This window comes from Manis javanica, chromosome 12, assembly GCF_040802235.1.
Source record: "Manis javanica isolate MJ-LG chromosome 12, MJ_LKY, whole genome shotgun sequence".
Taxonomy (NCBI): domain Eukaryota; kingdom Metazoa; phylum Chordata; class Mammalia; order Pholidota; family Manidae; genus Manis; species Manis javanica.
The window spans coordinates 80,985,767-81,009,410 of record NC_133167.1 but is presented as its reverse complement, the minus strand read 5'-3'; the positions used below and the strand labels follow the sequence as shown (position 1 = coordinate 81,009,410).

Genomic DNA, 23,644 nt, shown 5'->3' with positions numbered 1-23,644 from the left:
TGAGGAATGCTCCCTCTATATACCTGATTTATTGAGTTCTTTTTTCATCATAAATGGATGCTGAATTTTGTCAAATGCTTTCTCTGCATCTACTGAGATAATCAATCATACGATCTTTATCTTTTTTTTTGTTAATATCATGTTGATTGATTTGCAGAAGTTGAATCAACCTTACATCCCTGGAATAAATTCCACTTGATCATGGTATATGATCCCTTTGATGTATTTTTGAATTTGGTTTGCTAATATATATATTTTTGTTGTTATAGTTAATCTACAATTACATGAAGAACATTATGTTTACTAGGGTCCCCCGTTCACCAAGTCCCCCCAACAAACCCCATTACAGTCACTGTCCATCAGCATAGTGAGATGCTGTAGAATCACTACTGGTCTTCTCTGTGTTGCACAGCCCTCCCCATGCCCCCCCCCCACATTATACATGCTAATCGTAATACCCCCTTTCTTTTTCCCCCCCGCCCTTATTCCTCCCTTCCCTTCCATTCTCCCCAGGCCCTTTCCCTTTGGTAACTGTCAGTCCATTCTTGGGTTCTGTGAGTCTGCTGCTGTTTTGTTCCTTCAGAAAGATATCTAGAAAATCTCCAGTCACTTGAAAATTAAGTAACTTAATAACACATGAGTTATTTACAATAGCCAAGAAATGGAAGCACCCTAAGTGTCCATCAGTAGATGAATGGATAAAGAAGATGTGGTGCATATACACAATGGAATATTTTTCAGCCATAGGAAGAAAACGAATCCTACCATTTGCAACAACATGGACGGAGCTAGAGGGTATTATGCTCAGTGAAATAAGCCAGGCAGAGAAAGACAAGTACCAAATGATTTCACTCATCTGTGGAGTTTAAGAACAAAACAAAAACTGAAGGAACAAAACAGCAGCAGACTTAGAGAAGCCAAGAATGGACTGACAGTTACCAAAGGGAAAGGAACTGGGGAGTGTGGGTGGGAGGGAGAAGGGGAATGAGGAGCATCAGGATCAGCACCCATAGTGCAGGGGGGGGCGCGGGGAGGGCGGTACAACTCGGAAACACATGTACTGACTCTACAGCGTCTCACTACGCGGATGGACAGTGACTGTAATGGGATGTGAGTGGGACTTGATAATGGGGGGAATCTAGTAACCACATTGTTGCTCATGTGACTGTGTATTAATAACACGAAAATAAATAAAGAAATAAAGAAATAAAAAAACACGTGGGTCATCTCATTAAAAAGCAGAAAGTACACTGAACAAAATGAAAGACCCCGCCTGACAGCCCTCGCGGCCAATGAGCGTGTAGCGTCCCGCCCAGACCCGTCCCCATATGACGGCCGTCGCAGCCAATGAGCTTGTGGCGTCCCTCAGGCCCTCCCCCGACTGATGGAACTCGCGGCCAATGAGGGAGCGGCTACACGGAGCAGGCAGTCACCGGGCGCGCGCGAAGAAAACGTAACTCTGGCGGCTGCGTAGTAGCTGCAGGCGCCGCAGCCGCCATATTGAAGAGTCAGTAGCGTGGCGAGCTCCGCCAGGTGGAGCTGTTCCAACGGCTTAGTCCGTGCTGCGGTCAGCCGCCCGTGTCCGGGCTCCTCCGTCCCGCCGTTCCGTCTGCGCAGCGAGCCCGGCGGAGCCGAGATGGTGGATCCCCGCTGTGCTCGGCTGCGCCTTCCTCCCGGCGCGTAGGCGCCGGCCTCACCTACCTCGTCACCCGGCCTCGGATCGCCTCCTCGCGCCGGCTGGGCTCCCGGCGCCGCACTCGCCCCTTCGCGGCTCTCCCGCGGCGGGCGGAGGACGGCAATCGGCCCGGACTTGGAGCCGCCGCCCCGGCCGGATCTGCGCTCATCCAGCTCTGCCGCCCCCAGCCTAGCGCCTTCGGACCTGCGGCGGAGAGTCCAGAGCGGGCCCCGCTTCCGCGGTGACGGCGACAGCGACAGCTCCGCGGGCTGGGAGGTACGTGGCCGCGGGGCCCGGAGGGGGCGCTTGGACCCCTGCCTTCGCCTGCGGGCGCGGCGGACCGGTGAGAGGGCGGCCGTGCGAGGGGCTCGGCGGGCCGCGCGTGGCCCGCGGGGCCGGCCGACGCGGCGGTGGGGCTCGCAGGGCCCGGCCTGGGGCCGCGCCGCCGACCTGCCACCGCCGCCCGGGCCGGGGCCGCAGGCAGAGGGGCCGTGCCGGGCCGCGCAGACGGTGAGGCCGGCGGGCGTCTTGCCGTGTGCGCAGTTTTCCGGCTGCGGCCTCGGGGGCGAGGCCCGGGCGAGCCGAGGGTCGGGTGGGACCCGTGGCGGGGCGGTGGGGGAGAGGCCGGCAGAGGCAGCGCCTCCAGGATTAACAACTGTTTCCCGAGGCTCCTGTCGTCCTTGTCATTGGGGATTACCTATTCCGTTTCCTTGCTGGTCATTGGTCTGTTCAGATTTTCTGTTTCTTCCTGGGTCACCCTTGGAAGGTTGCATTTTCCTAGAAAGTTGGCCATTTCTTCTAAGTTGTCCTGTTTGTTACTATATAGTTTTCATAGTATTCTATAATCTTCATATTTTAGTGGTGTCAGTAGTGATTTTTCCTTTCTCATTTCTGATTCTGTTTATGTGTGTAGACTCTCTTTTTTTCTTGATAAGTCTGGCTAGGGGTTTATCTATTTTGTTTATTTTCTCGAAGAATCAGCTCCTGCTTTCATTGATTCTGTTGTTTTATTCTTCTCAATTTTATTTATTTCTGCTCTAATCTTTATTATGTCGCTCCTTCTACTGACTTTGGGCCTCAGTTGTTCTTTTTGTAGTTTAGTTAATTGTGAGTTTAGACTGTTCATACGGGATTGTTGTTCTTTCCTGAGGTAGGCCTGTTTTGCAATATACTTCCCTCTTAGCACCGCATTCGCTGCGTCCCACAGATTGTTTCCATATATTGCTTGATCTCTTTTTACTTGGTCATTGATCGATTGGTTATTTAGGGGCATGTTGTTAAGCCTCCATGTGATTGTAGGCTTTTCGTCATCTTTGTGTAGTTTATTTCTAGTTTCATACCCTTGTTATCTGAGATGTTGGTTGGTATAATTTCAATCTTTTTGAATTTACTGAGGCTCTTTTTGTGCCCCAATATATGATCTATTTCTGAAAATGTTCCATGTGCACTTGAGAAGAATGTGTATCCTTCTGCTCTGGGGGGCAGAGTTCTGTAGATGTCTGTAAGGTCCATCCGTTCTAATGTGTTGTTCAATGCCTCTATCTCCTTACTTATTTTCTCTTTGGTTCATCTGTTCTTTGGAGTGAGTGGAGTGTAGAAGTCTTCTAAATGAATGCACTGCATTCTATTTCCCCTTTTAATTCTGTTAGTATTTGTTTCACATATGTAGGTGCTCCTGTGTTGGGGGAATAGATATTTATAATGGTTATATCCTGTTGTTGGATTGACCCTTTTATCATTATGTAATGTCTGTCTTTGTCTCTTGTGACTCTCTTCGTTTTAAAGTCTATTTTGTCCAGTACAAGTACTGCAACACCTCCTTTTTTCTCCCTATTAGTTGCATGAAGTATCTTTTTCCATCCCTTCACTTTTAGTCTGTGTATGTCTTTGGGTTTGAACTGAGTCTCTTCTAGGCAGCATATAGATGGGTCTTGTTTTTTTATCCATTCAGTGACTCTATGTCTTTTGACTGGTGCATTCAGACCATTTACATTTAGGGTGAGTATCGATAGGTATGTACTTATTGCCATTGCAGGCTTTAGATTCGTGGTTACCAAAGGTTAAAGGGTCCCTTCCTTACTATCTAAGAAGCTAACTTAACTCACTTAAGTATGCTATCACAAACACAATCTAAAGGTTGTTGTGTTTTTTCCTCCTCATTATTTATGTATTAGGTATCATATTCTGTACTCTTTGTCTATCCATTGTTGTTACCTCTGGTGACAGCTGTTGAACCTTAGGAACACTTCCATCTATAGCAGTCCCTGCAGAATGCACTGTAGAGATGGTTGGTGGGAGCTAAATTCTCTCAGCTTTTGCTTATCTTGAAATTGTGTAATCCCTCCTTCAAATTTAAATGATAATCTTTTTAAAAAATTTATTATTATTTTATTTTTTGTATGATTAATCTACAATTACATGAGCAACATTGTGTTTACTAGACTGCCCCCATCACCAAGACCTCCCCACATACCCCAATACAGTCAGTGTCCATCAGCGTAGTAAGATGCTATCAAATCACTACTTGTCTTCTCTGTGTTCTACAGCCCTTCCCATATCCCCCCTATATTATGTCTGCTAATAGTAATGCCCCCTTTTTTCCCCTTATCCCTCCCTTCCCACCCATCCTCCCCAGTCCCTTTCCCTTTGGTAACTGTTAGTCCATTCTTGGCTTCTGTGACTGTGCTGCTGTTTTGTTCCTTCAGTTTTTGCTTTGTTCTTAAACTCCACAGATGAGTGAAATCATTTAGTACTTGTCTTTCTCCCCCAGGCTTATTTCACTGAGCATAATACCCTCCAGCTCCATCCATGTTGTTGCAAATGGTAGCATTTGTTTTCTTATGGCTGAATAGTATTCCATTGTGTATATGTACCACATCTTCTTTTTCCATTCATCTACTGATGGACACTTAGGTTGCTTCCACTTCTTGGCTATTGTAAATAGTGCTGCAATAAACATAGGGGTGCATCTGTCTTTTTCAAACTGGGCTGCTGTATTCTTAGGGTAATTTCCTAGAAGTGGAATGAATTCCTGGCTCAAATGGTATTTCTATTTTGAGCATTTTGAGGAACTTTCATACTGCTTTCCACAGTGGTTGAACTAATTTGCATTCCCACCAGCAGTGTAGGAGGGTTCCCCTTTCTCCACAACCTCGCCAACATGTGTTGTTGTTTGTCTTTTGGATGGTGGCGATCCTCACTTGTGTGAGGTGATACATCATTTTGCATTTCTCTGATGACTAGTGATGTGGAGCATCTTTTCATGTGTCTGTTGGTCATCTGAATTTCTTCTTTGGAAAAGTGTCTGTTCAGCTCCTCTTCCCATTTTTTAATTGGATTATGTGCTTTTTGTTTGTTGAGGTGTGTGACCTCTTTATATATTTTGGATGTCAACCCTTTATTGGATCTGTCATTTATGAATATATTCTCACATACTGTAGGCTGCCTTTTTGTTCTATTGGTGGTGCCCTTTGCTGTACAGAAGCTTTTCATCTTGATATAGCCCCACTTGTTCATTTTAGCTTTTGTTTCGCATGCCTGGGAAGATAGGTTCATGAGAAGTTACTCATATTTATGTCCAAGAGATTTTTGCCTATGTTTTTTTCTAAGAGTTTTATGGTTTCATGACTTATATTCAGGTGTTTGATCTGAATCAAATTTCAAATTTACTTTTGTGTATGGGGTTAGACAGTCATCCAGTTTCATTCTCTTACATGTAGCTCTTCAGTTTTGCCAATACCAGCTGTTGGAGAGGCTGTCATTTCCCCATTGTATGTCCATGGCTCCTTTATTGTATATTAATTGATGACATATGTTTGGGTTAATACCTGGACTCTATTTAGTGTTCCACTGTTCTGTGGGTCTGTTCTTGTGCCAGTACCAAATTGTCTTGATTACTGTGGCTTTGTAGTAGAGCTTGAAGTTGGGGAGCGAGATCCCCCCTGCGTTGTTCTTCCTTCTCAGGATTGCTTAAAGTATTTGGGGTCTTTTGTGGTTCCATATGAATTTTAAAACTATTTGTTCCTGTTCGTTGAAGAATGCTGTTGGTATTTTGATAGGGATTGCATTGAATCTGTGGATTGCTTTAGGCAGGATGGCCATTTTGACAATATTAATTCTAGCCAAGAGCATGGGATGAGTTTCCATTTGTTAGTGTCCTCTTTAATTTCTCTTAAGAGTGTCTTGTAGTTTTCAGGGTATAGTAGGCCTTTCACTTCCTTGGTTAGGTTTATTCCTAGGTATTTTATTCCTGTTGATGCGACTGTGAATGGAATTGTTTTCCTGATTTCTCTTTCTGCTAGTTCATCGTTGGCATCTAGGAAAGCAACAGATTTCTGTGTATTAATTTTGTATCCTGCAGCTTTGCTGAATTCAGATATTAGTTGTAGTAGTTTTGGAGTGGAGTCTTTAGGGTTTTTTATGTACAATGTCATGTCATCTGCAGATGGTGAAAGTTTGACTTGTTCTTTACCAATCTAGATGCCTTTTATTTGTTTGTTTTGTCTGATTGCCATGGCTAGGACCTCCAGTACTATGTTGAGTAACAGTGGGGAGAGTGGGCATTCCTGTTTTGTTCCCGATCTTAGAGGAAAAGCTTTCAGCTTCTCGCTGTTAAGTATGATGTTGCCTGTGGGCTTGTCATATATGGCCTTTATTATGTTGAGGTACTTGCCCTCTATACCCATTTTGTTGAGAGTTTTTATCATGAATGGATGTTGAATATTGTCAAATGTTTTTTCAGCATCTGTGGGCATGATCATATGGTTTTTGTCCTCCTTTTTGTTGATATGGATGATGTTGATGGATTTTCTAATATTGTTCTTATTCCCTGTAATAAGTCCTACTTGTTCATGATGGATGGTCTTTTTGATGAATTTTTGAATTTGTTGTACTAATATTTTGTGGAGTATTTTTTTTTTTGCTCAGAACCACTTTTATCTTTTGTCTTTTCAGTATACAAAGTGTTTTTCCCACTATGCCTGCAGCACACACACACACACACACACACACACACACACACACACACACACATATATATATGCATAAAGATAGATTTTTCCTTTAGAGAATACACAAAATACAAAAAATTCCCATTGCAAATCTGAACTGTTAGCATCTGGAGCATATAAAATGTGTTTTCCCCTGCTTTTTTTTCCCAAGGTCCCCTGATCTGAATGAACTGGCCAATTGGAGTTTGTCTACTCTTCTCTCTGATCCATTGTTTTCAGCCTGGACATATTGATTCTAGACTTTCTAGGTGGTTCACAAACAGGTCAGGTTAAATTAACTTGAGGAAAGTGTTTGAAAATGCAGAATTACTCAGACTTTTTCATGCCTGTTATTAAGCATTCTCTCCAGAAGACCAGTCTTTTAATTACAGTGAGCTTCCCTACTGTTGGCTCTCAGTAACAAGAAGTGTATTGTGTGAGCTGACTGGAAAAATAAAGAGGAGAAAAATTCTTTATAGCACATTGTCTTTGCAAAAGTAACATCTCCAGGGTATTGAATAGATCTGGTCTTCACCAGCCTATCTAAGGTTGGTCCTATATTCTCCATAAAAAATTTACTTTAATGAGTTCATGTTTGATAGGAAGAACTTATAATAGATACATGCTAATACTTATTGTGTATTTGCTGTGCAGTGGGAATTATGCTAATCATGTTAAATTATATACTATGAGGTTGGCTGTGTTATCCTTCCGTATTTTAGACATGAGGAAACTAAGGCTATTCAACAGTTAATCTGTGGCCTTATAAGAATAAGTGGAACACTATGTTAAATTTAGTTCTATCTTACCACAAAGGGAATAGTCCTAACTCTGCTGCTCTTCTTTTATTTGTTTGTTTGTTTGTTCATTTGTTTTATTTTGTTATCATTTATCTAGAATTACATGAAGCACTTTATGTTTACTAGGCTCCCCTCTTCACCAAGTGCCCCCCGCAAACCCCATGACAGTCACTGTCCATCAACGTAGTAAGATGTTGTGGAATCACTACTTGTCTTCTCTATGTTGCACAGCCCTTCCCATGCCCTCCCCACCTTATTATACATGCTAACCATAATGCCCCCTTTCTTTTTCCCCCTTATCCCTCCCTTCCCACCCATCCTCCCCAGTCCCTTTTGCTTTGGTTACTGTTAGTCCATTCTCGGGTTCTGTGATTCTGCTGCTGTTTTGTTCTTTCAGTTTTTCTTTGTTCTTGTACTCCACATATGAGTGAAATCATTTGGTACTTGTCTTTCTCCGCCTGGCTTATTTCACTGAGCATAATACCCTCTAGCTCCATCCATGTTGTTGCAAATGGTAGGATTTGCTTTCTTCTTATGGCTGAAGAGTACTCCACTGTGTATATGTACCACATCTTCTTTTTCCATTCATCCACTGATGGACACTTAGTTTGCTTCCATTTCTTTGCTATTGTAAATAGTGCTGCGATAAACACAGGGGTGCGTCTTTTTCAAACTGGGCTGCTGCATTTTTTAGGGTAAATTCCTAGAAGTGGATTGTTGAGTATTTTTGCATGTATGTTTGTCAGCGATATTGGTCTGTAATTTCCTTTTCTTGTGGTGTCTTTGCCTGGTTTTAGTATTAAGGTGATGCTGGCCTCCCAGAAGGAGTTTGGAAGTATTTCTTCTTTGACTTTTTGGAAAAACCCTCTCCCATCCTCATTGGACTTCTGTTCTTTTGTATCTCTCCGTGCGTCTAGTACAAAGGTAGTCAGTCAATACTCACAGATTAACTGTTATAAGCTTACAAAGAGTCAGCCTCCCACTGTATCAGCCCTCAATCTGTACCACCCATGGGATGTGAGTTTAGCCAGTGAAGTTGATTCACTTAATATGCCTCCTCATTGAATCCTATGTAAACTGCCTGCATGTATGTTCTACCCACTTCATGACTCCTCTTTTGCCAGCTGTGTGTCTTAGTCGCCTCTCACCTGTCCCACTCTCCTTTCCTGCTCTGTAACGCCTTCAGGCATGTGGTGGTGTTCACGTGCTGTGGGATATAAGTAACCGAGAAACGTTCATGTCTGTGGTGGCTGCCACTTCTTTTCCTGGAAACCTGCCCTGGTGTGACAGTATACTACAGCAATTTGAAACATTTTCACAAAAACATTTCTGAGTGAAGCAGGGAGAGGAGATGGGGAAGCTAGGAGACCGCTGTGGCCTTCACACATCAGCTTATAACTTGCTTCCACATGAGCCAGTGATTCATTTCAACCCAGATATGTAGTCTCTGAGGCATTTTTTTAAAAATTTTGAGATGGTTAATGTACAATTACTTGAACATTATGGTTACTAGACTGCCCCTATTATCAAGTCCTCCCCACGTACCCAATTACAGTCACTGTCCACCAGTGTAGTAAGATGCTATAGAATCATTACTTGACTTCTCGGTATATACTGCCTTCCCCATGTCCTGACCCTACTCCATTATGTGTGCTAATTGTAAGGCCCTGTTTTCCCTCTTATCCCTACCTTCCCACCCATCCTAGCCAGGCCCTGTCCCTTTGGTAACTGTTAGTCCATTCTTGGGTTCTGGGAGTCTGCTGCTGTTTTGTTCTGTCAGTTTTTGCTTTGTTGTTATACTCCACAGATGAGTGAAATCATTTGAGGTATTCTTTTTGGGGAAAAAAGTTGTTCTGTGCTTCTAAACTTCTGTTCCTTTATCCAGGGGAAAATATCTATCATTTCCTTATTTGGGGTTCTCTTTAGGGAACAGTAACAGAGCTGTGAATGCTCACAGATCAGGTAGTGTGTGTGTGTTCACCTGCCATTATATCCACCATACTTAGCACGAGGACTGATAATAATAGATGCTTAGAAGTTTTTTTTTTTACCAGTGAACTTTAGAAAAGAGGGGTGGAGGAATAAAGGAGAGAGAGAGACTTTGGAAGGCGATTTTGGGTGAGAGAGAACTGCAAAAGATGAGAAATCTTTTCTGCCAGTGCTCACAGAGAGAGAGAGAGAAAGAGAGAAGAGAGTGTACTGAAATGAAAAGGACAATATGGTATTTGTCAAGGTAAGGAACTGGTCTCTCTTCCCCTTCCTTGCCCTTGATAACATATACATGCTTCAAGTGGAAGTTTTGGAATGACTCTCCATTGTTCTAAGGATAAAGGCTGAACTTAGCATGGTGTGTAAGGTCCCACATGGCCCAGCCCATGCCCACTATCTAGCTCCATATTGCCTCTACTACTCCCTCCCAGGTGTCCTATATTCCAGCCATTATTTGGGGCATATGGGTGTTGGCTTATGCTGTACCGTCTGCCTGAAACAGGTCCATTTCTTTACTGGGTGATTCCCTTTCATCCTTTAGGTACCTGCCTAAATGCCATTGCCTCCAGGAAGTCTCCCCAGGCCTTTGGGTTGGCTCTGCCTTCCATGTTACCCCATCCTAGCATGTCCTATATTTCCTTGTCATTGCAGGTGTGGTTGCCTCTGCTAAGACTGTGTGGTCCACTGGGCACTGTCCAGGACTACATTGCTCAGCACTGTCTCTGCAGCACTGAGCACAGTCCAACACAGAGTTGGTAAATATTTATTGAATGAATGAAGAAACGAAGAGGAGGAGGGAAGAAATCTGTGGCCTGAGCAGACAGGAGAGGACCATGCCAGCAGAGAGATGGGGGTACACTGAGGCAGTGTGGTCTTGGTTTTTCTGGCTCCTATAAGATCCATTCAGTGGGGTTTCAGAAGATGCGGGAAGGTGAACCTGATTGCTGATGGAGTTAATACGTTTTGAAAATCCAGGAATGTTTGTACTTAATACTGCACTCATTACTAGTTATATATGCTATGAGGCAGTTCTTATTAAATAAAACTATCACAACATCAGACAAAAGCTCTTGTCCCATTTTTTAGCTGTATCCTGACTTACGAGGAAAGAGGAACATGCCAACCAGTACAATTCCATGCATCTATTTCCTAAGAAATTAATGAAACCAATAGCTTGCTCTAAGGGTACAGAAATTGTCAAAAATAAAGGTTTTAATTAAGTTTAAGATTATGGAGCTCACTCCAGCTAGGAACTATTACTTTTGGTCTGTGCCATCTGTAATCCTGTCTGGAAAGCTTACACGCAGAGGGTAATCACCTAACAAAAACCATCTGCTATCCCGGTTAAAGAAGAGGGGGACATTGAGTCACAGGTATGCAGGGGCCCAAATCACCACCCATTTCCTGACTGGCTTAATATTCTCCCTTCAGTGCAATGTGGAGTTGAGTCGTGTTTCTCCTGCAAAGAGGCCTTTGGTTCCACTATGTGGAAGCAGTGGCCTGGGAGCTGTGGACTGGCCTGAGCAATCTAACGGGAGTCCCAGATTCCTGTCTCCTTGCTACCTGACTAGAGTTATGGGTTTAAACTTTGGCTTCCTCATGTGTTCATCTTTAATGGGAAATTTTCTGATAATTTTTACAATCTACCTGTCTTACTTAAAATTCTTATGCAGTCTGACTGTTAATACTATAACCATTTTGTTTTTCTGCCGTTAATGGGCCAAGGGCTTTGCAAATAAAAACTCACTGTCCAGAGACTCAAGAAAAAAGAAACCTGGCAAAAAGCATTAGCTTAATGAGGAAATCTGTTATCTGCAGTTAGCTATTTTATATTATCAGGTGCTTAAAGGAAAAAAATTATGTCCAATAATTCTTTTGAATACTACCAAAACATTTAGCATATCAACGTCCAACTAATAACACTGATTGATACATCATTCTAGTCATACTAGGCACTAATCAAATATCCTTTTGCAGCCTATGATAATTTTCACCTGTGGGATAAGAGCTTAGATGATAAGGTTTAACTGATACAGAAATCAGAACATTGAACCTCAAAAATCTATACATGGAATTTAAGGACTTGAAGAATGAAATACAAGCATGCATTAAAAAGAGGGTAGTAATACATTGGGAATTCCCTTGTTTCTTAATTAGAATTCTTCAAGCATATCCTTTGAACTTGTCCTGGCTGAGAACCACACCCTAGGCAAATTCAAAGCATGGCAGGGAATTTCTACTTAATGGAGCATGTCCAATTCATTATCTTTATTTCTTTTTTAAATGACTTTGAACTAGAATTTTTCCCAAGAAGGCACTGAGGAATTTAAGAAACCACAGTTACAGTATCACAAAGGATGTTATATAAAGATGCCCTTTTAGGGAGCTTCTTGCCAGGTTAACATTGTCCTTTCACACACTATCCATGTGAGACAGAGAACTGCTGGATGGAGGATATGCATCATCAAAGGGTGCTGGGGTGGGGGGAAGCCTTGAAATACAGTTTCAGCAATTATTGTAAATATTTCATTCTATGTTATGTTTAATAAATTATTCTTGAGTCATTCATATTTACTATATATATTTCATTACTCATACGAGCTAGATGGGGAAATATTTATGGCTCAGCAACAAAAACAGGATACACGTTTTTATGTTCCAAAGGATAGGGGTAACCTAGAAAAATCGTATTTTCTGTTTTTTGTTTTAAATACACTGATGATGTTACAGTGGGGAAGGGATATTCACAGCTGTGCAAAGGCACAAATACATGGATGAATACTGAGTGTTTATCTGGATAATCAGTCCCTTCGAATCTTCCACTGAGGACAAAATAATTGTGAAGGATTGAAGACTGAATTATATGGAACATTAATATTGAAACTCTTAGATAATCCCATATCACTTTTGCTTTATTTGTATGGACAGAAAATCTATGTTTTTTTCTATCGATTATCATGTCACTCTGTGAATAGACCACAGGGATCTGCCTAATGCAGATGCACAGGAACTCATGCAAAAGCCTCTCAACTTAAAAAAGGATGAAGTAGGAAGGAGAGGGACTGTAGCCACAACTGGGTTTACCTGAGGCTCTGGTTGTGAGCTTCATTATCATGGCTGTGTGTTCCACCCATCACAGACCCATAGGCATGAAGTTAGCTCAGGAAGAGAGCTCTTCTATCCACTATTCCAAGTGGTATTTCTTCTACTTTATTCTCAGTCACTGGCCATCTTTTATTAATGCTAAGTGTTTAAGTAAATGATCCAAGCTACAGAAAAAGGAATAGTACAACACATCAAAAACAGTATGAGTTTTATTTTTTTAGCTATTAAAAAATGTATTTCAAGATATACCTTTTGGACCTGTATAAATTCACTCTGTAGTTTTATCAGATTATTTTAAACCACCTTTTACTGGTTTGGAATTAGTATTCACTTATCCAAGATATCAGACGTCATTCATTGGAAGCTGCAAGTTAGGAGATCTATATTTGAATATCATCTGTGCCAGCAACTTGCTGTAAGTCTTTGGGTAAGTTACCCCATCTTCCCAGGCTTTTCTCTTCTCTGGGGACAATGGAAAGGATTAGGCTAGAATGTGTGCTAAGGTTGGTCCTATATTCTCCGTAAAAAATTTACTTTAATGAGTTTAAATGAAGGTTTAATTCCGACATTTTATACTAAATTTCTGACCTTCGACATGTTTTAACTATTATGAATATGCTCCTTTATAGTTCACAAAGTGCTTTCACATATATGCTCTTTTTGTAAAATTATTTTTATTTTGGTATCATTAATCTACAATTACAGAAAGAACATTATGTTTACTAGGTTCCCCCCTTCACCAAGTCCCCCCTACATACCCCTTCACAGTCACTGTCCATCTGCATAGTAAGGTGCTGTAAAATCACTACTTGTCTTCTCTGTGTTGCACAGCCCTTCCCATGCCCCACACACACTCTACATGCTAATAGTAATGCCCTCTTTCTTTTTCCCTGCCCATATCCCTCCCTTCCCACCCATTGTCTCCAGGCCCTTTCCCTTTGGTAACTGTTAGTCCATTCTTGGGTTGTGATTCTGCTGCTGTTTTGTTCCTTCAGTTTTCCTTTGTTCTTATACTCCACATATGAGTGAAATCATTTGGTACTTGTCCTTCTCTGCCTGGCTTATTTCACTGAGGATAATACCCTCTAGCTCCATCCATGTTGTTGCAAATGGTAGGATCTGTTTTTTTCTTATGGCTGCATAATATTCCATTGTGTATATGTACCACATCTTTATCCATTCATCTGCTGATGGACATTTAGGTTGCTTCCATATCTTGGCTATTGTAAACAGTGCAGCGATAAACATAGGGGTGCATCTGTCTTTTTCAAACTGGGCTGCTGCATTCTTAGGGTAAATTCCTAGAAGTGGAATTCCTGGGTCAAATGGTATTTCTATTTTGAGCATTCTGAGGAACCTCCATACTGCTTTCCACAATGGTTGAACTAGTTTACATTCCCACCAGCAGTGTAGGAGGGTTCCCCTTTCTCCACAACTTTGCCAACATTTGTTGTTGTTTGTCTTTTCGATGATGGCGATCCTTACTGGTGTGAGGTGATATCTCATTGTGGTTATAATTTGCATTTCTCTGATGATTAGCGATGTGGAGCATCTTTTCATGTGCCTGTTGGCCATCTGGATTTCTTCTTTAGAGAACTGTCTCTTCAGGTCCTCTGCCCATTTTTTAATTGGATTATTTGCTTTTTGTTTGTTGAGGCATGTGAGCTCTTTATATATTTTGGATGTCAATCCTTTATCGGATCTGTCATTTATGAATATGTTCTCCCATACTGTAGGATATCTTTTTGTTCTATTGATGGTGTCCTTTGCTGTACAGAAGCTTTTAAGTTTGATGTAGTCCCATAGGTTCATTTGTGCTTTTGTTTCCCTTGCTTGAGGAGATGCATTCAGAAAAAAGTTGCTCATGCTGATATTCAGGGGATTTTTGCCTATGTTGTCTTCTAAGAGTTCTATAGTTTCATGACTTATATTCAGGTATTTAATCCATTTCGAGTTTACTTTTGTGTATGGGGATAGACAATAATTCAGTTTCATTCTCTTGCACATAGCTGTCCAGTTTGCGGACACCAGCTGTTGAAGAGACTGTCATTTCCCCATTGTATGTCCATGGCCCCTTTATCATATATTAATTGACCATATATATACTTGGATGTATATCTGGGCTCTCCAGTCTGTTCCATTGGCTGCAGCTACGTACGGGTCCCTGAGCCTGCAGCAGCAGCCTGGGAAGCTGCCCAAGTCTGCTGATGGAAGAGGTGCAAGAGCACCTGCCCCAGCAGAGGCTCAGGATGAGCAGCGGGAGGAAGAGGAGCAGGAAGCAGACTAGGGTCCTGGGGCGCCGGGTGCCTCCTGTCCAAAGGGGAAGCTCTCCTCTGCACACAGCCAGGGTACCAGCTGGGTTGTGGGCCTGATGACAGCAGCTTACAGGGCCAAGCAGGTGAACAGAAGAGGCAGGTTATTCCAGGTTCCCCCTGTTATCCTGCTTCCACCCTGTCCTCACTACCCTCTGTGCTCCTGGCCCTGTGCAGAGGGTCCTGTCAATCACCGTCACCCATAGGGTCCCTGTCACGGGGAGGGTCATGAGCCTCACCCACTCACAGAGGAGGAAACTGGGTCCCAGAGAGGGAGGGGAATCACCCTTGAGCCTGACAGGACTGTTTGGCAGGGGAGCAGAATACCAGCCCAACCTGTCTTTATTACTTCCGCACACTCAACATGGCCTGAAGCTTCCCTGAGGCTGGGAAGCAGCCCACCCCTTGCCAATGGCCCCAGCCCAGGAACTTACCTGGCTCTGGCCACTAAGTTTAAATGTTGTGGGACCTGAAGAACAAGGACAAGAGTCCCTTTCTGCCGACCCTCTGGCCTGGGGGCTCCAGCTGGCAGGACAGGGTGTAGCTGCAGGACAGAGGGGCACCTGTGAGTCCCTGGAGCCACATGTCAGGGGCCCTTCTCCCAGAGCCTGCCAGCAGCTGGAATCCACACGTGACTCCTGCCCAGCCTCACCTCTTCTGCTCATCCAGGGTCTCCACGGCCTGGAAGAAGGACCTGAAGTGCTCATCAGGTTCCAGGTGATACATCTTGGCCATGTGCTTATATGTCATGATCTCACGTACAATGGAACGTTCCTGGGGCAGAAGGACAGGAAGCGGACAAGGAGGGACGTGAGGAGTGGGGCAGTGGGATGGTCCCAGGGCTTTGCTCATGTGGAAACCCGCCTTCCCTCCAATGCCATCCAGCCCTGCCTGTTCCTACTGTTGGGTCTTTAGCTGCTCCTCTAGGAAAGCCAACTTCATGCCACCATCACCCCCCACCTGACAAAGCTTTGAGTGTCCTCAGCCCTGGGTGTGTTAATTTTCTCAAGATGTGTTAGACCCAGAGGTTAGGCCACACAGGGTTGTGCCCAGGGTCTCTACACCCCCCTCACTTTCTGTAGCAGGGTGGTACAGTAGCTCAACTGCCTCTCTCATCCCATCACCCTGGAAGGCACCAAGGCAGCCAAAGTACATCAGAAACAGCCCCCTGCACCCAGAACAAGGCCCAAACCTCCCCACCCTTTTTCAAGTTGGAGGACCACTGGGGCCCTCCAAGGGGCAGGCCTGCCAGAAACAGCACCCAGACCTAGGCCAGGATCTGGGGTACCGAGGAGGGGGGACTGGACTGGGGAGCTGAGGCCAAGCATCCCACTCAACTCTCTCTGATGACACAGGGAGACTGAGGCCTCAGGCAGGAAGGCACAGCCAGCACCCCCCATGTGCTTCCTGCCTTGAAGGAGCAACATCCCTCCCCCTGGGCAGGGCCTGAGGCAGAGGCCAGTCCTGCTCAGATGCTGCCCCCTGTAGCCCTCAGCCCCACCTGCCCTGGGGCCAGGACCGGGGCTTAGGGGGTTCCCTCTGGCAGTCCGCTTCAAACAGCCCAACTCCTGGACTGTAGGGGAGACCCCCAGGAGGCGGGAATTCGCCTGGTGCTGAGAGTTCCGGCTCACTAGGGCCTCTCTCCTCTTCAAAGCTCACCATCCTGACCCCTGTACCCCTCTGGGCTCACTCCCTTCATTATGTTCCAGGGGTTTGTCTAAAACCAGAAGGCTGGCCATGAAAAATCTAAAGAAGGGGACCATGCCCTGTACCACTGGTGTGGGGAGGTGATGAGTCCTGGCCTGTTTCCAGGGTGGGCTCCCATAGAGCCTCCCCTGAACCCCTCACTCGGAGCCCCTAGCTCTACTGAAACCACCCTGTGTTGCCTCCCACCCCTCCCTTCGCCCTGCACTCCCCTCCTGTCCCTCTCAGTGCTGGCTTTTGGCCAGTCCCAAGACCTGTGGTCCCTGTACCTGTCCTCTAACTTCTCTCTATACCATGTGCTCTCTCCTTCCTGGTCACCCCAGTGCTGGCAGTTCATGGCTGTTGTCACCAGGAGCAAGTGCAGGGTCGCCCCACTGCCTGCAACCCTGGCCAGGTCGTTCTCACCTGCTCCTCCCTATGCTAGAGTCCCCAGGAGTCCCTCAGCCATTGCCTCAACACGGAGGTCACCTCCTGCAAGGTCCAGGACACTCAGGTGCTCATGCTCGCCTCCCACATGGCCTCCCACCACCAGACCTTGGTTGATGGATGCCTTGCCGGAGTCCCCTGGTAATATGCTGTCCCCTTCTCCCGCAGGCTCTCAGCCCAGGGCGATCGCAGCTCCAGCACACACTCAAACTCATGGGTGTCTTTGGGCTGCGGCCGGCTGGCCTGAGAGGCTTCCTCACCTGCAGAGTGTCAGGGGAGTTCCGTCTGCCTCCCAGCGTGCCCTGAGCACTCACTGTCACCTGGCTATCACCATGGCTCCCCTCACACGACCAGGTGGGATGGGCACAAAGCTGAAGGCCATCTTGTGCTCCCACGCCCTGCTCACCTGGGAGGCCTGCACCCCAGGGTGAGAACCCCCCATGTCCAGATGGGGAGCTTGAGGCCTCAGAGGGGCAGTGATGGGCTCAGGGGGCCCTGGGGAAGGGCCGACCTTGCTCAGCCATAGGCCCCACCCCTGCTGCCGTCTGAACACCAGCCCCAGCCTAATAGAGCCAGGGAGGGAGAAACACAGGACACCTTGGGGACCAGGGGGAGCCTACTTCTCCCATCAGCTGCCCCCTCTCACCATGCACACCTCGAGTCAGCCCCAAGGCTTGGCCACAGCACAGCAGAGGACTTGCCCCAAGGATCCCCTCCTACCATACCTCTAGCCTCCATTTACCGTAAAGAGCCACTTCCGGATAAGCCACTTCTTCTTCATAAGCCTCTTATGCATCCTGGAGCTCTTCCTAAGGGGAGGAGAGAGGAGGGAGACGTGGCCAACAGGTGGAGGCTTTGGGGGTGTTGGACCCCCTTTCCACTAGCCTGCATGAGGCTTTCCACCATGGCTCTTAGCCCTGGGGAATCTGAGGCTTGCAGTTCTACTGGGGGCGGATCTGCTTTGGGACAGGTGGCTGTCCTTGGGGGAGAAACTTGCTGCAGAACACATGCTGAACATCTCCCATTGGCTTCAACCCACACCTGATGAAGAAACCCGATTCCTGAGGGGGAACTACTAGCCTAACCCACAGGGGCTCTGAGAGCCCGCCATCCTGTAAGCCCATGTCCCCAGGGTCTGCCGCCTCCCAGGAGCCCCAGCCGACTGAGGGGACACTGCGAGACCTAGAGGTGGTGTCTGTAGTTCACTCTGGTGGCCTGGTCCCAAGGACAGGACTACCTACCAGGAAACACGTCCCCAGGTGCATTTCAGCCGATCCACAGCAGGGCTCTGCAGGGCCAAGAGAATGGCGTGGAGGGATGCAAAAGTCTTGAGGTCCAGACACTCCTGGGTGGGAAGACTGAGCTGAGAACACAGCCTGCTTCTGCGCTTGTGTCCCCCTATGAACCCCTGTCCTTAAGGAGGCAGCCATCCAGGGAGCCCAGCACACCCAGGACCTGTTGAGCAGCCCTCCTGGGTGGAGGACTGTAGCTCAACCTAAGGAAGGGGCCAGGTATGGCTGTCCCTCCCCTGTGGCCTTTGAGTCCAGGTCAGCACGCCCCTGGCAGGAGGGGCCCAGGGACCGGGCAGGGTGAGCACTCAGGAATCCATTCTGAGAGTTGGCCAAGGAGGGGAGCAGGTCCCAAGATGCAGGATGGACCCTGGGGGCTGTTCCATGGCACACCTTGGCCACCCAGATCCAGAACTCCACCACTTGGGCCCTGTCCTGGGCCGTCTTGGTCGGGGCCCCGAGGCAGGAGGAGATGACGAAGTTAGCCACGTCATCAAATTTTCTGAGGATATTATAGACGGCGGGGGCCAGTTGCAGAATATATCTGTTATGTGACGGGCACCCGCAGCAGGTCACGCAGTTGGTCATTGCCACCTTGGTGAACGATTCCTGGGGATGGCAAGGAGGGTCATTCAGCTGTGTCCATGTTGTCCCTGGCCCCAGGCAGTTACTGGTCAGATCTGGAGCCCAGGCCAATGAGGATGTGGTGTGAGCCTTGTGGCAGTCCAGACTTTGGACCCCGTCCACTGAGGCACCCAGCACCAGGTGCACTGGACCCCACAGTGGTGGGGCACAGAGGGGCTTTGTGCACAGGCATCCTCACTCACCTCCTCCCTGCAGCACAAGGCAGCTCACGCCTGCCCGTCCTGGGGCATCTGCCTCGCATTCTGTCACCCCGTGGATCCCACTACCCACTCAGGTGCAGTTTCCCCCAAAACAACTCCAACCAGGCCTTTGTTGGTGTCTGTGTCTTCCATGTAGTCAGGTACATGGCAAGGGCCTCTGAAGTGCGGAGCCTGTGGAGCCTGCCAGGCCAGTGGCCCGAGGACCTAAGGCCCTGGCAGCACTTTCCTGAGCACCCCTCCACTACCCTGCCCCTCCTACCCCTGCCAGGCCCTGCCCACTATCCCTCTGCTATTTCTCATTGGTCTGCAAGGATCCCTAAGTGCCAGCCCTACTGTCCCTGTGGTCAGTGAAGGCTTAGGGGTGAGGAGAGTTTCTCAGGGCACATGGTGGGAAGCTGGGATGTGGGCCCAGATCACAGGAGTGCACATCAGGGGACAGCAGGTCTGGGCCGGCCCATGGCACAGGGAAGGCCCACCCCCACTTCCATCCCGCTCCACTCACCGCATATATCAGGGTCAGCTGCTCAGCCACCAGGCGGTGGGGGAATGTCAGGATGGTGGGCTCCGCCTCCCCTGGCACGACACAGGTGCTCACAGCACAGGGGCTGGTGGTCTCTGGAGTTGGCTCTGGCTCTGCCTGGCCTGGTGCCACTCCGGCAGGTGCCACTGGCCCCGGGCCTGAGGGCTCATGGGACTCCAGCTCAGGGCCTGGCACCGGGGCCGATTCCACTGCTGGGATATCTTCTGGTTCTGCAGGGGCTGAAGCCGGTGACACCGGCCGTAGCTCCAGAACAGGGTTCTCAGGGAGCTCCTGAACTGGTTCTAGCCACGGAGCTGGCCCTCCCTGTGTCCCTGGAGCCAGCTGCATCTGCCGTCGTTCTGGAGCATGCATGACACAGAGAAAACGTCACCCCGGGGCTTACAATGACAGAAAAGCCCTCACTCCCTTGAAGGCAACCCCAGTCCGGGAAGCCCACCCTAGACCGTCCCCTGGATGCAGCCCCTCACCTTCCTGCTCTGCCACAGTGGGCCCCAGGGGCTCCTCCTGGACCAAGCGGTGGAGGGCTTGGCCCTCTGGGATGAATGAAAGCTGGCTGCCATGGAGGACACTGGTCACATCATCGGGCTCACAGGCATGGCGCCTAGCCCGGCCCAGCCCGGGGCTGGGGGAAGGCCTGGGGGTGGAAGAGTGAGAAGCCTGGTCTTCCCAGCCACACTACCCTCCCAGCCCACCCTTGTGTGGGCCTGGCCACTCTGCATTACCCTGCCTCTTCAGGCATTTGCCCTCCCCCTTTCTGACCCTGTGTGTCTTTCCTGGGACCCCGTCCTTTCCCATCCTCCCAAATAGGAAGTCCCCAGTCATTAGGCCACTTGTGGGAATGCTAAGATTGGTGACCTGCTGGGTTCTGCTGTGCTCCCCCTGACTCAAGCCTCAAACTCATCCTCCCCCCATTCTGAGCAGATGGCTGTGCCCACTCTGGGCCCAGTGAATCCTCACATTTTCAGAACCTCAGGTCCCTCGTCATGCCCCCTGTTACATGAGGAGGCCGTGAGGGCATCACCCGTGATGCCTCCCGGCCGTGTCCTGCGGATGACACCTGAAGTGACTGCCCAACTCCACCTGGGACGGTCCCAGTATCGTGTCTACTTCCTTCACTCAGTTATGCTAAGTGTCCCCAAAGGGCCTGCACAAAGTGAGTGCTTCATACCTATTGTTGCTGAAGGAAGTCCTACCAGGACCTTTCCAGGTATCCCACAGGGAATCACAAGCCTCTGTTCCAAAGGCTGCTTTCCATGTGCTTTTCCAAATTGAGCTAAGCTTCAGGCCACTGACAAGTGAGGCCAAAGGCCTTTCATCGGGTACAGAGAAGTAATAGCCCCAAAGTGGCCCAGCTTGGCAGGCAGTCCTTTCTACACCTCCAGGTGCCAGGGGAGCCCCTCTAAGCCTTCTCCTGTGTTCCCCATGGGCACCCTAACAGGCTGACCACCAGCCACCCTGCCTGTCAGAGGAGCACCCTGTGGCTCAGACACATGTGGGGACACTCAAGACACATAGCGGGCTGTGGGCAGAGGCCCGACTTGGCCGAGGAGGGGCTGGAGGATCACCTTGTGGCTTGCTGGCCTGTGGTGGACTGGTCAGTGTCTTCGGGAGGGAGTGAGGACTCAGGAGTGCTCCAGCTGATGTTTCTGGCTGTCTCCACTCGTGCCGTCCTCATTCTCCACTTCTTCATCACAACTGTCCAGGGAGCCCTCCGCCTGCGGACCTTATTCTCGCAGAGAGTCGGCTCCTCTTCATGCTGAGGGGGGCAAGGGGCATATAGTCAGTGGGAAACTCAGGAACCACCAGGACGAGGGAGGTTTGCAACTCACCCAAGTGTCCCTAGCTCCCTGGAGTGTGATCAAGGAGAGGGAAGGGGTGCCCTCAGGGAATGAGATTCCAGGCCCTCTGAAGTGGGACTGTCAGGCACTCTCGTGGGGAAGCCCTGGGAGGGCCCTGGCAGGTTGCCAGGTTTGGAATGGGGTCCTGGGTGTAGACAGCCTGCCTCATGTCCAGGTAGATGGAGTAGGTGAATCCATCCACCAGCTCCTCCACGCTCCCCAGGGTGGAGCTCTGCAAAGCTGGCACCTGGTAGTTGGCGAGGAGGCACCCGGGGCTGCCTGTACCTCTCTGCAGGGGACAATGTGGGCCCCAAACCCTGCCCCCGAGATCAGGCACACAGGGCCATCTGCATAGACATCCAGTCCCTGAGGGAAGGAGAGGACACCTCCTGGGCTCAGGATTAACACGTGGGTGCAAGTACCTGGTCCCAACACTCACCTCTACATCCTGAATGATGAGACACTGACTGCCCCACCAGGGGGCCCCCAACTCAGAACATGCTCCCACCCAGGAATGGCCCCCTTCCTTTCCAGCCTTCAGTCCTACCCATACCCCACACACAGAAGGGGCCGGGGGGAAGGTCAGCCCAGGATGGGTCACACTTTGGGCCTGGACCTGGAGTGGCCCGCTCTGGGCTGCCCTGTGTTACCTCGGGGTTCCTTGGACAACACGGACAGAGGCGTTGGCGGTGGTCTCTGAGCCACCGCCCACAGCGAGCAGGAAGACTGTCCCTCTGCTTCCCTGAGTCCCGTGCCTTCATAAGGCTCCACACTAGACCTCGTGTTGCTCTGTCGAGCGTCTCTGGTCAAGTGAGCAGGACTGGGGTTTGTAACCAGGAGCTGGGTTCCGGGTCACAATTCAGGTTCTACTGGGTGTGACATCAGTGACATCACTTCCTGAAGGTTCCATTTCCTGGGCCCCTCCCTGCATTCAGACATGCCCACATGGCCCTCTGGGCTGCTGACTGCCCATCCACCTGGCCCCCTTGCCATGCATGACTACACAAATCTCCACCAGAGCCCTCCCCTCGCTCTTTGGGTCCCAGGGTCCCAGCTCTGAGGAGATGAGCTTAGCTGAGAGACGAACTTAGCTGAGACCTCTTTTTCTCACCAGTTCCCTGTCCTGCTGAATCCACAGTGCCTCCCAGGAGCTGCCCAACATCCCAACCTGCACAGGCAGGGTCATGCCAGACATTCTTCCCTAGGGACATCCCGCATGCCCTCTAGCTTAATTGAGGTACAGCTGACATGGAAACAATGACACGCACTCCAAGGGAAGGATTGATGATGTGATTATAACGTCCTGACCCATCACCACAGTCAAGATGAGGAATGCCCATCACCCCAACAGTGTCCTCATGCCCCTTTGCAATTCCTCCTTCCCTACCAGCAGCAATCACATCCCCATTCCCAGACTGTGCCTGGTGTTCAGCTCTCTATAGATGACCTTGTATTTTCTAGAGTTTTCTATGCACTCATTTTCATCTGGCTCCTATTACTCAGCATCATCATTTTGAGATGCATGCCTGCCTTGGCATGGATGAACAAGTCATACCTTTTCATTGCTGAAGAGTGATCTTTCTCCTGGGGTACTAGACCATGGTTGGTTTATCCATTCCCCTGATGATGAACTACAATTAAAGCTAGTATGCATTTGTGTGTGTGTTTGCATAAACATGTTTTTATTCCACTTGGATAACCTCCTCAGAGGGAAATCACTGTGTAGGTGTACATAACTTTTAAACACGTAGCCAAGCTATTTTTTACCAACCCCATAAGAATACTCCAGTTGCTCCACATCTTTGTCCACACGTTTACATTCAGGTCTTTAATTTTAGCCACTCTCATGTGCAGTATCTCATGTTTTCCACCTACATTTGTCTTTCACTTCCATTTCCCACATGAGTCATGTTGCTCAGGCTGGTGAGCCTACTGCCTCCACATGTTGACTGACAGCCTGAGCCTAGAGGCCCCATCCTTCCTGGGGTTCCACATGGGAAATTCCTGGGGAACAGCCACACACAACTTCCCAGAGCTGAACCTGGGCCAGCTGAGCATAGAGGGCGGTCACTTTTCACCAGTGCTGAGCACACCCGGACAGGTGGAGGCAGAGTGTCTGACCATCCACGTCA

The 23,644-nt window shown here is 48.3% G+C and overlaps 1 protein-coding gene and 2 long non-coding RNA genes across 3 annotated transcripts in view; 2 read left to right on the top strand and 1 right to left on the bottom strand.

Annotated features, from left to right (window-relative positions):
• Positions 1–23,644, top strand: part of LOC140845157 (uncharacterized) — a 112,537-nt gene that overhangs the window by 17,262 nt on the left and 71,631 nt on the right. The gene's annotated exons all lie outside the window — the stretch shown is intronic.
• LOC140845154 (uncharacterized) lies at positions 1,331–10,518 on the top strand. Its single transcript, XR_012123871.1, has 3 exons — positions 1,331–1,951; positions 9,518–9,696; positions 10,104–10,518. It is a non-coding gene; the product is annotated as an uncharacterized lncRNA (long non-coding RNA).
• Positions 13,452–23,035, bottom strand: LOC140845152 (ral-GDS-related protein-like). Its single transcript, XM_073218888.1, has 9 exons — positions 22,163–23,035; positions 21,240–21,430; positions 19,636–20,308; positions 18,682–18,897; positions 18,241–18,344; positions 17,742–17,808; positions 15,522–15,643; positions 15,304–15,413; positions 13,452–14,938 (listed from the first exon to the last, which is right to left on the bottom strand). Exons 3-8 carry the CDS (start codon positions 20,023–20,025, stop codon positions 15,323–15,325), a joined length of 990 nt encoding a protein of 329 aa, XP_073074989.1. The 5' UTR covers positions 20,026–20,308; positions 21,240–21,430; positions 22,163–23,035; the 3' UTR covers positions 13,452–14,938; positions 15,304–15,322.

Coding starts and splice junctions, on each gene's coding strand:
- LOC140845152 (XM_073218888.1), bottom strand. CDS start 20,025: ATGCATGCTCCAGAACGACGGCAGATGCAGCTGGCTCCAGGGACACAG. Junction 17,809..18,240: donor ACCTGGGGACGTGTTTCCTG/GTAGGTAGTCCT, acceptor TCCTCCCCTTAG/GAAGAGCTCCAGGATGCATA. Junction 15,644..17,741: donor TCCGGAAGTGGCTCTTTACG/GTAAATGGAGGC, acceptor CTTCTGCCCCAG/GAACGTTCCATTGTACGTGA.